The sequence below is a fragment of the Hyaena hyaena genome, unplaced genomic scaffold (genome assembly GCF_003009895.1).
Source record: "Hyaena hyaena isolate Hyena2069 unplaced genomic scaffold, ASM300989v1 scaffold_108, whole genome shotgun sequence".
NCBI classification, from domain to species: Eukaryota; Metazoa; Chordata; class Mammalia; order Carnivora; family Hyaenidae; genus Hyaena; species Hyaena hyaena.
Window position 1 is genome coordinate 1,612,541 of NW_024080741.1, and position 14,936 is coordinate 1,627,476.

Below are 14,936 nucleotides of genomic sequence, written 5' to 3' on the forward strand. Positions count from 1 at the left end.
GGAGGGCACTTTGGGGATGAGCACTGAGTGTTATGTAGAAACTAATTTGACAATAAACTATTTGTAAAAAAAAAAAAAAAAGAAAACAAAAATGAAGGCAATATTGGGGCGCCTGGGTGGCTTAGTCGGTTAAGCGTCCGACTTTCGCTTAGGTCATGATCTCGCGGTTCGTGGGTTCGAGCCCCGCGTCGGGCTCTGTGCTGACTGCCAGCTCAGAGCCTGGAGCCTGTTTCAGAGTCTTGTGATTCCCTCTCTCTCTGACCCTCCCCTGCTCACACTGTCTCTCTCTCTCTCCTAGAAATAAATAAAACATTAAAAATTAAAAAAAAAAAATGAAGGCAATATTAAGACATGTCCAGATAAATAAAGGCTGAGGGAGCCTGTTGTGAGAACACCTGCTCTACAGGAAATGCTAAAGCAAGTCCTTGAGACTGAAATAAAAGGGCACTGGATAGTAACTTGAAGCTTTAGGAAGAAATAAAACCTCTGGTAAAGGTAAGTACATCGCTAAATATAAAAACCAGTATTAACATATTGTTGGCTTATAACTCCTTTGTTCACTTCCTACATGATTTAAAAGGCAAAAACACATAAATCACTAAGTATAAATGTGAATTAATGGGAACACAATGTAAAGAGATACAATTTGCATCTTTGCAAAATCTACAAAGACACAAAAGAGATGCAAAGCTGTGTAGGAGCAAAGATTCTGAAGCTTTTTTTGAAGCTAAATTGGTAACATTCCAAACTAGACTGTTAGAAATTTGTGGTGTTAATTGTAATCCCTAAGGTAACCACTAGAAAATATCTAAAACACACATACAAAGGAAATGAGAAGGGTATTAAAATGGTAAACTACAAAAAATAATTAATAAAAGCAGCAACAGAGACAAGAAACAAAAAAAGGTATTAAAATATACCCAAAAATTAGCAAAGTACTTCCTGATCACTAATTACTTCAAGTATAAATGAACTGAGTTTTCTATTCAAAAGACAGAGATGGCAAAATGGAGATACATGATCCAACTATATGCAGTCTCAAAAGACTCACTTTAGATTCAAAGACCCACTCAGAAAATGAAAGGACAGAAAAAGAGGTTCCACGCAAATACTAACCAAAAGAGTGAGGTGGCAATATTAATCAAATAGATAAAACAGACTAAATCAAAAACTGATACAGGAGATAAAGAATACTATGTATTGGTAAAAGGGTCAATTTCTTAAGAAAATTATAACAATTATAAACATAGTACACAAACAGAGGTCCTAAATACATCAAGCAAATATATACAGAATTGAAAGGAGGAGTACACAGTTCTATAGCTACAGTTAGAGAATTCAATAGCCCACTTTCAAAAATGGGTAGAGTATCTAGACAGAACATCATTAAGGCAGTAGAGGGTTTGAACAATACTATAACCACCTAGACACATGGAACATTCCCTCAAGAAGCCTCCCAACAAAGGAAAGTCCAGGACTACATGGTTTCATTGCTGACTTTTACCAAACATTTAAAGGAAAAAGGCTAATCCTTCTCAAACTTTTCCAAAAAGTAGAAAAGGAGGAAACACGTCTCAAGTCAACTCAATGAGGTTAGGACAGCCCTGACAGCAAAGACACAAGAAAACTACATGCCAATATCTCTTATGAATATAGATGCAAAAGTCATCAAGAAAACACTACCTAACTGAATCCAACAGCACAGTAAAAGGATTATACACCATGACCACATGGAACTTATCCACATGGAATTTATCCATGAAATGGAAGTATCCCTCAATTTTAGAAAAAAAATCAGTGTGGGGGCGCCTGGGTGGCTTAGTCGGTTAAGCGTCCGACTTTCGCTTAGGTCATGATCTCGTGGTTCGTGGGTTCGAGCCCCGCATCGGGCTCTGTGCTGACTGCCAGCTCAGAGTCTCGAGCCTGTTTCAGTCTGTGACTCCCTCTCTCTGGCCCTCCCCTGCTCACACTGTCTCTCTCTCTCTCTCTCCTAGAAATTAAAAAAAAAAAAAAAATCAGTTCACTTCATTAACAGAACAAAGGGGGGAAAAAACTATGATCATCTCAATTGATTCAGAAAAAGCATTAGACAAAATCCAATACCTTTCCATGATAAAAATACCAAGAAATAACCAAGAAAACATGACGAAAAACAGTTATGAAAAACTCAAAGCTTATATCATACTTATTGGTGAAACACTGAAAGCTTTCCCATAAGATTAGGAATAAGACAAGGATAACCATTGTTACTCAACAATGTACTAGAAATTCTAGTCAGAGCAATTGAACAAGAAAAAGAAATAAAAGTGATTCAAATTGGAAAGAAAGAAGTAAAATTCTATCTATAGATGCCAACATCCTATATACAGAAAATCCCAAAGAACGAGCACATATACTCTCCCCTCCCCACACACAACTAGAGTTAATAACAGATTTCATCAAAGTTGCAAGAGTGCAAGATCAACATGCACAAATTAGTTGTGTTCTATACACCAATAATTAACAAACTGTAAAGAAAATTAGGAAAACAATTCCATTTGCAACAGCATCCAAAAGAATAAAATACCTAGGCATAAATTTAACCAAGAAAGCAAAGGACTTAAACATTGGAAACTAGAAAAAAATTGAAAAACTAAATAAAATGTAAAAATATCTCATGTTCATGGATTAGAAAACTTAATATTAGTTAATGGCAATACTACCCAAAGTTACCTAACAGATTCAATGTATCTATATATTTGACAATCAAAATTCTATCAGCCTTTTTGCATAAATGGAAAAATAATTCTCAACTTCACATGGAATTGCAAGGGACCCCAAAGAGCCAAAACAATATTGAAAAAGTGGAACAAAATTGGAGAACTCACACTTCCAAATCTGAAAACATATTACAAAAGCTACAGTAATCAAAACAGCGTGATACAGATATGTAGACCAAAAGAATAGCATAGTAAGAATATATAAATACATAAAATAGTAAAAAAATAAATAGTAAAAATACATAAACAGTAAAAATACAGAGTCCAGAAATAAACCCATAAATCTACAGTTCAAGGATTTTTGACAGGAGTACTAAGGCCATTCAATAAAGAAAGAATAGTTTCTTCAACAAATGGTGCTAGAAAACTGGATATCCCCATGCAACAGAATGAAGTTGGATCCCACATTGCACACAAAAATTTACTTAAAACTATAATCTAAATATCAGAGATAGACCTGTAGAAGTTTTAGAAGAAAACTTAGGGGATAAATCTGCATGACCCTGGTTTTGGCAACAGATTCTGAGAATATCAAAAGTACAAACAACAAGAAAAAACACGTAAGTTGGACTTAATCTACATTAACTTTACGTATCACAGGACATTATCAAGGAAGTAAAAATATAACCTATAGAATGGGAGACAATATTTGTAAATTATATAGTGAGAAAGGTTTAGTTACAGAATAAAGAACTCTTACAACTCAACAGTAAAAAAACATTTTTAAATGGGCAAAGGACTGGAATAGACATTTGACCAAAGATAAACAGCCAACATGCACATGATAAGATGCTCAAAACCACAATGAGATACCATGTCACACTTGGTAGGATGGCTACGAAAATACATACATACATACAAAAAAACAAGTGTTGGCAAGGATATAGAGAAACTGAAACTCTTATACATTGTTGGTGGGAAGAAACAGTTCAGCTGCTGTGGAAAAGAATTTGGTGGTTCCTTAAAAAGCTAAACAGAATTACCATGACTCAACAATTCCATTTGTAGACATACATCCAAAAGAAATCAAAACATTCACTCAAAACCTTATACACACTTTATAGCAGGACTATTTACAAGAGCCAAAGGTGGAAACAGATCCAATGGATAAACAAATTTGTAGTATATCCATGAAACAAAATGTTATTTAGTTATAAAAAGTAATAAAATAATGATACATACTACATCATGAACCTTGAGAACATTATGCTAAGTTAAAGAAGACAAACACACAGGACTCCATTATTTTATGATTCCACCTATATAAAATATCTTGATCAGATAAAACCAGAGACAGAAAGCAGTCAGTGGTTGCCAAGGGCTGGAGTAATGGGTAATGGGTAGTCATTTTAATGGTTTTTAGTTTTGCACGTTTGAAGAGTAGTGGAGAACGGCTGCACAGCAATGTGAATGTACTTAACATCACTGAACTGTACACTTAAAAATGATTAAAACGGGGGCGCCTGGGTGGCTTAGTCGGTTAAGCGTCCAACTTTCACTTAGGTCATGATCTCGCGGTTCGTGGGTTCGAGCCCCGCGTCGGGCTCTGTGCTGACTGCCAGCTCAGAGCCTGGAGCCTGTTTCAGTCTGTGACTCCCTCTCTCTCTGACCCCCCTACTCACGCTGTCTCTCTCTCTCCTAGAAATTAAAAAAAAGATTAAAACGGGGGTGAGGGTGGCGCCTGGATGGTTCAATTGGCTAATCACCTGACTTTTGATTTTGGTTCAGGCCATGATCCCAGGGTCTTGGGATCAAGTCCCGCATCAGGCTCAAGAGTGGAGCGTGAGCCTGCTTGGGATACTTTCTCTCCCCCTCTCTCTCTGCTCCTCCACTGCTCATTCTCTCTCTCTGCTCCTCCACTGCTCATTCTCTCTCTCCCTCCCTCTCTCTCAAAACCAAATAAACTTAAAAAAACGATTAAGGTGGTAAATTTTATGTTTTCTGATTTTTAACACAGTAAAAAAAAAAAAAAAAAAAAAATCCTATGCCTAAATCTTAGATCCAATTTAGTCCAATTCCTTATTTTGCACATGGAGAACTGAGGCCCAGACATGGGGACCTACTTGCCCCAAACCACAGTCGGGCAAAAACAGAGCTGGAATATAGAACTTACCATTCTTGTTCTGTCTAGTTCTCGTTCTACTACACCCTCTTGTGCCCTTAGCTCTGAGACTCAGAAACAGAAAACACTGATGGGAAAAAAGAACTTTAAACTTATAAAGAAAAATGCCAAGAACTTAGATGGCATGCAATTAAAGAGTAAATGTACTGCATGGAAAGGAAAATGAAGAGTTAACTGCTTAATGAGTAGTAGTCTCTTGAGGTGATAAAAATGTTTAGTAACTTCATAGATGGTGGATGTTATACAATATTGTATAGGTACAAAATACCACTGAGTTGTATTTAAAAAGGTTAATTTTATGTTGTGAATTTCATCTCAATTTTTAAAAAAAAGATTCTAGCTTTATTTCTTCTTGAAATTTTCTAAACCATATCTTCCCATCTTATTTTTCAGGTAGGGGTGTTTATTTATTTCAATTTAAGGATTTATAAATCTGTGGAACAGAAACAGAAACTTAAAAGGTCCAAAAAGCATGTATGTTGAAACCAGTACCCATCCCTTTCACCTCATTTGCGTCTCTAAATGCTACCAATATTCCTATTATTCTGTATTTTTCCAGGTATGAATATGGATTTGGTTTGTTTCTTACAGTCAACTTTATTCAGTAGTGTGAAAGAAAACAACTAAATACCCCACTACTCATTTGAACTGCTAACAAAGTATTAACAAGAAGCAGCTTATAGGGCTTGCTCTAGTGGCTATATATATAAAAGTCATAAGTAGCCATATGAGAGTATGGATTTGTTTTAAATCTATTTGTTTAGGATTATATTCACATCCTCAATTTGAGCCTACCTCTGGTCTTTCCTCATTCTCTTGATTCTTTCCTTCTAGAATGGTAATTAAATCTAATGCCTTCTCACTTCATGTCTCATCTTCTTTTTCATATTTTCCACCTTTTTTTTCTTCCCGATCTCTTCATATTTAACTTTTCAATTCAATTTAGTCTGCTATTTAACCTAACCAATTAAGTTTTAATTTTAATCACTGTTTTTTTTTAAATGTTTAATTTATTGAGAGAGAGAGAGAGAGAGAGAGAGAACCCCAAGAAGGTTCTGCACTGTCAGCACAGAGCTCTACACAGGGCTTGAACCCATGATCTGTGAGGTCAAAATCTAAGCTGAAATCAAGGGTTGGATGCTCAACTGACTGAGCTACCTAGGCACTCCAATGATTTATTCTTATTTCTAGAAGTCTTTGGATCTTTTCTAATAATGCCTGAACTTTTTTTTTTTTTTTAAGTAATTTCTATGCCGAACATGGGACTAAAATTCATAATCCCAAGAGATTAAGAGTTGCGTGCTCTACTGACAAAGCCAGCCAGGTGCTCCCGCCTGAACTTTTTTGATGTAGTTATATTCTTTCACTATGTTGTCTAATCATTAAGGTTTCTCTACTTTTATCACTTTATATACTTGTATATACTTTTTAAAAAAAAATTTTTGAATGCTTTATTTCTGAGAGAGAGAGAGAGCGAGCGAGCACACGCGCGAGAGCGTGAGCAGGGGAGGGTCAGAGAGAGAGGGAGACACAGAATCTGAAACAGGCTTCAGGCTCTGAGCTAGCCATCAGCACAGAGCCCGATGCGGGGCTCAAACCCACAAACCATGAGATCATGACCTGAGCCAAAGTCAGACACTAAACCGACTGAGCCACACCAGGCACCCTATATAATGTATATACTTACATATACCGTTAGTGACATCTTTTTGTACTTACAAGCTTACTTTGTATTCACTTTCAGAGTTGTCCATAGCATCTTTAATTCCTATGTTATTTTCCAGTTATATCTGATTGCTGGTGTGATTTGTAATTTAATTGTGAGGTCACCTTCATTGGGTGAAGGTGAACACCTTCACTGTTTTGTCCATGTATATTATGACCAACAGTGAAAATGTCCCTTGGAGTTTTCATTGGAATCTGGACCAACTGGAATGTTCATTCCTTGATTTGTGATTTCTGCACCAAGCAGGTAATCTACATTTATATTATAGAGCCATCTAACTATGACCTAAACTGAGATTTCTGGTTTTTTTCATAGAGACTCCCTCTCTTATCCTAAATGCTGGGCAGAGGGGCAAAATTCCTTGTAGTTTTCACTGGCTGGGGTGAAGAGTTATTCCTTTTTAAGAATAATTCAGGTTTTTGACACAGTCTAAGTTCAAGTTCTCCTATCTACTGAGTTCTAAGGCCTTTTGTCCTGGCATGGACATTAAAACTCTTAGTATCCAAACTTCAAGTCCTATATATGATGTGAAAACCCAACAGACTGCCAAAACATTGGCTCCTGTTTAGGCCTTTAGTTACCTCTACTTTGCCTTTCACCTGGAGGTTACTCATTCTCTTTAAAAACTTGGATATGTACTGAAAAAGCTTTTATTATATTCCACATTTTAGTTTGTTGGAGGGGGAGGGGCACAATTTAACAGAAGCTTAGTCTGTTATCCAAAGCCTCTCAATAAATTTTTTAAAACAAAGAAACTGTAATAGGGTATTCTTGTAGGGTATGACTCAGACTACTGACAGTCCATTAATGTGTCCAAACTGGTGAAAAGAATATCAAGATGAAGATACACACACAAACTACTACTACTACACAATTTTCCTCAATTCACTGAAATGCTTAGCAAGTTTAAGGCATAGTGCTAGGGAGCATAGTCTAGTGAAAGAAACACATGTGAATAACAAGAAGCTTGGATAAATAGGGTAAAGCTGCTGCCTTAAATACTTGAGATGCTGAGTGGGGAAATTAGAATTTGCAAGGGGGAAATAGTCTGTTGGCTTTTCAAATGTGTTAATCTTAAGCATCCAAGAGCACATGCAAGTGACTACATTTAGGAAATATAAAACTATGTTTCAAAGAACTGCAGTGAATCAGCTCAGTAGTATTAACTAAAGAAAGTAGTCAGAGGGGCGCCTGGGTGGCTTAGTCGGTTAAGCGTCCGACTTTCGCTTGGGTCATGATCTCGCCGTTCGTGGGTTCGAGCCCCGCGTCGGGCTCTGTGCTGACTGCCAGCTCAGAGCCTGGAGCCTGTTTCAGTCTGTGACTCCCTCTCTCTCTGACCCTCCCCTGCTCACACTGTCTCTCTCTCTCTCCTAGAAATAAATAAAACATTAAAANNNCTCTCTCCTAGAAATAAATAAAACATTAAAAAAAAAAATAAAAAAAAAAAAAAAGAAAGTAGTCAGAAATAAATACATACTAAAGAGACGATTAAGAAAAAAGACACAATAAAAAAATTTTAACCATATAATTTATACTACAGTTGACCCTTGAATAATACAGGTTTGAACAGTGGGAGTCTACTTATTTGCAGGTTTTTACAATATAGCACTCTAAGTGTATTTTCTTGTAACTTTATTTTCTTTAGCTTACTTTATTATAAGAACACGGTATATAAGGGGTGCATGGGTTCAGCTGGTTAAGTGTCTGACTTCAGTTCAGGTCACAATTTCAGAGTTCATGAGTCGGAGCTCCACATTGGGCTGTCAGCATGGAGCCCACTTGGGATCCTCTGTCCCTTTTCTGTCCCACCCTTGCTCGTGCTCTCTCTCAAAAATAAATACTTAAAAAATACAGTAAATAATACATTTAATATACAAATATGTGTTACTCAACTGTTTATGTTATCAGTAAGACTTCCAGTCAACAGTAGGCTATTATGTAATTGTTTGGAGGATTCAAAATTTATGCTGAGATTTTCAACTACATGGAGGGTCAGTACCCTTAACTTCCATGCTGCTCAAGGGTCATTTGTACTTTCCTCTCTGAGTACAGATACTCTAAGAGACCTCTTAACTTTACCAACTCTTACTTTAAAACTCTTTAGTAAGGAACAAGAAATTTCTGCATTTGACAGGTTTTCCTGAAAGAAATGATAAGTCTAGCTGTTTTGGCTTTAGTTTCCAATTCTTTAACAAATGAAACTATCTAGGGATAACTGCTACAGTACAATTTGTATTTGACACAACAGTTGCATAGATGCAACAAAAACGGTCCAGTACAAGGTGGTAAAAATAAATGGGGAAGTCTTCTTAGTAAGCTTCAACCTCATTTTAACCACTAGAGGGCTACCTTGCCATTTGATTTCTCAGTCCCTTAGCCACTCAATTTTAGAACACCAAATCAACAGGATTTAAAATAACTGCGTTTATTCTGTAATAACTTTTCATTTTAATATTACTACTGAATAATGATCAAATCACTTTATACACCAACGGACTTTGTGGGCAAGAAAATGTGTTAATAACAGTTGGAGGAATTGTTCCCTCCACGGTACACTGGATGACAAAAGCAGGACTGATAAAATAAGAAAATTCAAGTTCTTTCGTACTTCTTGGTCAACTTTGATAATATTGATAGACTTACGTTTTAAGTGTGCCAGATGTCATAAGTTCAGTCACCAAAACAATGCACTTCTTTCCTTTTACTGTGGACTCCCAGGAATCATAGAATCGAACAATATTGGGATGCTGAAGGCCCTTTAACATTTCTGCCTCTTCTTTAAATCTCTGCCTCTCCGACTTTGTTAATTTTCGATCCTAAAATCAAGAACCAGAACAGAATGAGGTTTAAAATAACAAAACACCAAGTCACACAGTTAAATTTCAATGCTGTTAGGAGTACACTTATCTTGATGAGTACCGAGAAAGGTATAAATTGGTGACACATACAGCACACCTGAAACTAATATAGCACTGTGTGTTAATTATACTTGAATAAAAATAGGTCAAATAGAAAAAAACACACAAAAATAAACACTAAATATGTACTAAATTATAATGATCAATAATGTTTTAAACAGGAACTCTAAAGTTGTCAATAATTTCTTCAGCCCTTCAGGAGTATGAGAACAGGCTAAAGTATCTTTTTTTTTTTTTTTAATGTTTTATTTATTTCTGAGAGAGAGAGAGACAGCGTGAACAGGGGAGGGTCAGAGAGAGAGGGAGACGCAGAATCTGAAGCAGGGTCCAGGCTCTGAGCTGGCTGTCAGCACAGAGCCCGATGCGAGGCTCAAACCCACGAACCGTGAGATCATGACCTGAGCCGAAGTCGGACGCTTAACCGACTGAGCCACCCAGGCGCCCCTGGCTAAAGTATCTTTTAAGAAAACTAGATGATAATGTCATGCTTGAGGTTACGTCAGCATCTTTACTGTTAATGTATGCTTCAGAGATGGTCTTATTTTGTACGTGCAGTTAACTTACCACTTCTAAAATAAGTAATTTATTGCTAGATGTGCAACTTAACAATATGGTTTGAGATTTTGGAAGTCAAAAGATCTAAATTCTAGTTCTGTCTTTGCTTTGATTAGAATTTTCTTTAAGAGTATATTAATCTAGGGGCGCCTGGGTGGCTCAGTTGGTTGAGCGTCCAGCTTCGGCTCAGGTCATGATCTCACGGTATGTGGGTTCGAGCCCCAAGTCAGGCTCTGTGCTGACAGCCTGCTCAGAGCCTGGAGCCTGCTTCTGATTCTGCGTCTCCCTCTCTCTCTGATCCTCCCCTGCTCACGCAGTCTCTCTCTCTCAAAAATAAATTGAAAAATACATTAAAAAAATATATATATATTAATCTACTAAGTATGCTTTCATCACATGTTTAACGCACCTGGCACTATGTAAGTTAATTTACTTCTCTGAGATAAACTGGGGGAAAACACTTAATTTGTTGATCTTCCCTTGACAAGATCCCAGATAAACAAACTCTGAATTATTCTGTTTATTAAAAGTGAAACTATCTCTGTCATATTAGTATTCTATCAAAGCATGAAATACATATTTTAACAAAATATTCCAGGCATACAATAAAGTAATATGTCCATCACACAGTTAAATAAACACTCTAGATATAAAGTCCCCTATGTAACTAGATTGTCCTTCCCCTGTGACTCTTCTTTACCCTTTAATAACCACTAGCCTGAATGTGGACATACCGTTTCCAAATGGGTATTTACACTTTGTGTTAAAATGTTAAAATTACATAATATTATGTTACAGAGTATGTTTTCTTTGAAAGTTTATTTTCATTCAATATTGTTTGAGGTCACCCATGATGATATACAAGGAGACACTACAAGATATCTATTATATGATTGTAACTTGGCGTTGTTCCTTATCACTGTTACAATTACCCACTATCTAAATATATCACAATTTATATAATATCTGATTGATTAATCTTTAGACTCTTCCCCATTTTTTGCCTCTCAGTACTGCAGTGGTGTTACAATATTAATCTCTTTGGACAAACATTAAAGTGTGTGTCTAGGACACAGGTTAACTTATTACAAAGCTACAGTAATCACAACAGTGTGGTACTGGCCTAAGGATAGATGTATAGAACAAAGGAATAGTGAAATAAGCCCATACATTAATTATTAATACATATACCTGAGAGCATTCAGCAATCCCTATGATTTTTGTCACCAATAGCTCTAGATATTTTGACACCATGTAACAGTGTTCATAGATTATCTCTAAATACCATTTAAAAAAAATAAAAAATAATAAATAAATACCATTTATATCAATCATTACTTTGAAACTGACAGCTATTAGATCTTTCAGTTGATCTTATTAGTATGCACTAATAATGCATACTATATCACATATTTAAAATTTTTGGTAACTAGTTCAGTATAATCAGTTTCCATTTTAATCCCATATATTTCATTATATGGACTTAATATTATAGCTTTATTATATGGACATTATTCTAGCTTTCAAAAGAGATCTGAGGCACCAAAAAACACTATTAGGGTATATGTCTAGAATTACTCAATCATAAGAAATAGGCACCTTCAATTTTCATAGGTTTCAGCAAACTGCTTTTCAAGGGACTGTACCAAATGTACTCTTTTCATAGCATTGCACATGGTCATGGTGCACATAGTCACCAACAACTGGTAGTATCAGACATTAACTTTAATCAATTTGATGGGTATAAACTCCTCTATTGTTTAGTTTACATTTTTAGAGTCAAAAATAAGTGAGAAAGACTTTATGTTTTCTTTGCAGGCTACTTCAGATTCTTCTTCTGTGAGATGCCCAATCACATCATTTGTTGCTTTCCTTCTTTGTAGAAGTTCTCAATATAAATTTGGATACTAATCCTTATTGATTTTATGTTACAGATGTTTTCTCAATCTGCGGTTCATATCTCCACCTTGCTCATGAAGTCTTTTGATTTCAATGTTTTTATTTTACTGTAGTTCAATTTATCTTTTACTTTGTGGTAGGTGGGCTTTATGTCTTCAGTAATTTTTCTAGACACTGAGGCCATAAGTTTTTCCTCTTTAACATATAAATTTGTTTTGTTTGTCACACTTGGGAATTTATTTGTTGAGTAATTTATTTGGTTGGATAAAAGAAGGACTGGCTGGTTTTTTTCTATATCAACCAATAACTATTGGTTATCAACCAATATCTATATCAATCAATACTATTTCGTGAACAATCCATTATTTCCATATAAGTGTAATTCTACTTCTAGAATCTATATTCTATTCCAATGGTCTATTCCACATTAGTATCACACTTCCGTGTTAAAATAATTCACTCTTGGTAGAAGAACCACTTCCTATAAGATCTTCAAGTTATTTTCTAAATTATCTTGGTTATTTTTTCCAATAAGAAGACTTTTATTTTTATAATGAAGAAATTACAGCATAAGCCACCTAAAATATCAGAATATTATCAAGGATTTTAATTAAAGGCATAGAACTTGTAATGACATGGAGATAGTGTAGATAATCTGTTCTCCCAACAACACTTTTCCCCAAGTAGTATATTTTAATTTTAAAAATTTTATTGTAAATTGACATACCATTAAAAAAATCACTATTCTCATTACTCCTCCCCATCTTGCACATTATTTTGCCTAATACTTTAGTTCCCTACTCTCCTACTATTCCTTAAGACAACATTATCCTTTCTATTTAAACAGTATATGTTTACTTATATAAATCCACATATCTTTTCATTCACCTATTTTGCTCCTTATTCCCTTAATGGGCTCATTTTTCTTCTTTTGTGAAATATATTTTTCAAAATTCTTTCAGTAAACATTCCATTAGTGGTATAATTCTAGTTTGTTTGAAATGTTTATTTCATCATCACTCTTGAATGATAGTTTAGATGGGTGAAGAATTCTAGGTTGGCCTATTTTTCTTTCAGCATTTTAAAGATACTGTTTTGTGGTGTTATCTACTGCAGCTATCCGTGTATATGTCCTCCTTTGTAAATTTATTTTCTCTCCAGTTGTTCTAAAGACTTTTTAAAAATGATTTTTTCATGTTTATTTATTTTTGAGAGAGACAGAAACAGAGCATAAGCAGGGGAGGAGCAGTGGGAGAATCTGAAGCAGCTCCAGGCTCTGAGCTGGGAGCATAGAGCCCAATGTGGGGCTCAAACCCACAAACTGTGAGATCATGACCTGAGCCAAATTCAGATGCAAGTATTAGTCTTCAAGTCAGGAAAATTGTCAACTATTATCTCTTTGAATATTGCCTTCTCCTATTCCTCTTTCTCTTCTTTGTAGGATTTACATATGTACTTATATGTGGTTTGTTTGTGTATTTGTGTGTGTAACCTACTCCATCGCGCTTCCTATCTTTTAACTTCTCTTTCATTTTCCATTTCTTTTACCTTCTGGGCAATATTCTCAGATCTCCCTTCTTGTTCACTAAGTCACTCTTGAGCTACTATATCTATACTGCTTAAAACTCTTAAAACTTTATTAATCAAACGTTAAAGTCCAAAGGAAGGGATACAAAAGACATGTGGCAAGGTCTCAGTCCCTGCTTCAGAAATAAGAGATGAATGAACATAAGCCAGATGAACACTTCCAACTAACCATACAAAGTCTTAGAGGGCTAGGGATATAGGTAACAGGGGCATATAATTGAAGATCCATAAAGAAAACAAAACAAAGTTGTCAATCTGTCACCAAAAGTACCCACCAAATGGTTTGATGAACTCAGTCACCATCCCAGTCCCTACTCTCCTCACTAGCATCATAAAGCTAGGCACTTAACTAACGGTTTCATTGGGGAAGGAATTCTGCTGCCCTTTCAGCAGGCCCAATGCCTGCAGGTAGGATTTGTCCCTCCCAACTCAGTGGTAACCCTAACACATGGGGTTTTGAATGAGACATGATAACTAGTGGCTGAATTTGCAATGAATCTCTCCAACCTTCACTCCCGTTCCCTGTTCCCTGCTTCATGAATCTCTAAGTTTTCCCAGCACCTTCCTTGGACTTTCCTCCTTCCCAGGGTCCTGCTCCATCTTCAAATTATCACTGCAAGCTTGGCCTCTCTCAAAGTTCCATAAAATCCCCCTTTCACAGATCTTAATCACTTCTATTCCCACTCTCAACCAAAGGCTGCAATCATCCACAAGTCATATACCCTGTCCACTCAGATTCAGGTCCCTGGCAGCAGAGATCCTGGGTTATCCTCCTAAAATGTTCCTTTTCCAGAAAACAGTGAGTGAAAAGACAAAGTCAAAGTATATAAAGCCAGATGACTGAGGAAAGTAGTAGCACTTGCCATTTAGTTTTTAATTGCAATGCATTTTGATTTATTGACTCTCTTTTTGGGTCTTTATTAAATCAGTCATTCACTACCCACTCCAACACTAACTTGATGTTTGTCATTTCAATTTTTTGTCCTTTAATTCTTTAAAATAATCTAAAGGCTCAGTTCAATACCACTTTTATCTGAGTTACTGGGGCTCTAATTTTGCCTACTGTTTTTGGTTCACTTGTGGTTTGTTGCTTCATGTGATTTACAATATTGAATACAATGGTTACCTTAAACTACGATTTTTATGTTGGAATATGCTTAGTTGTGGATGTATCCTGGTAGACAGATCAGTTCAGAGTTTGTTTAGGCTTAGTGCCCTAGGAATATTACTAGTCTTGGCCATTTACTCCATCTCATTATGTGTGCCAATACATGTCCTTGTTTATAAATTTTCAGGGTAAACTTTGTTCTTTAAAATTTTTTTTAACATTTATTCATTTTAGAGAGACAGAAAGCTGTCTCTTTAGACAG

General features: G+C 35.9%; 1 protein-coding gene across 7 annotated transcripts in view; it reads right to left on the reverse strand.

Annotated features, from left to right (window-relative positions):
* Nucleotides 1-14,936, reverse strand: part of WNK1 (WNK lysine deficient protein kinase 1) — a 150,581-nt gene that overhangs the window by 79,501 nt on the left and 56,144 nt on the right. For all 7 annotated transcript variants that reach the window (XM_039236340.1, XM_039236336.1, XM_039236339.1 and 4 more), the window contains exon 2: nt 9,251-9,423. In XM_039236340.1, coding sequence (XP_039092271.1) covers nt 9,251-9,423 — 173 coding nt within the window. The remainder of the gene's footprint in view (nt 1-9,250; nt 9,424-14,936) is intronic.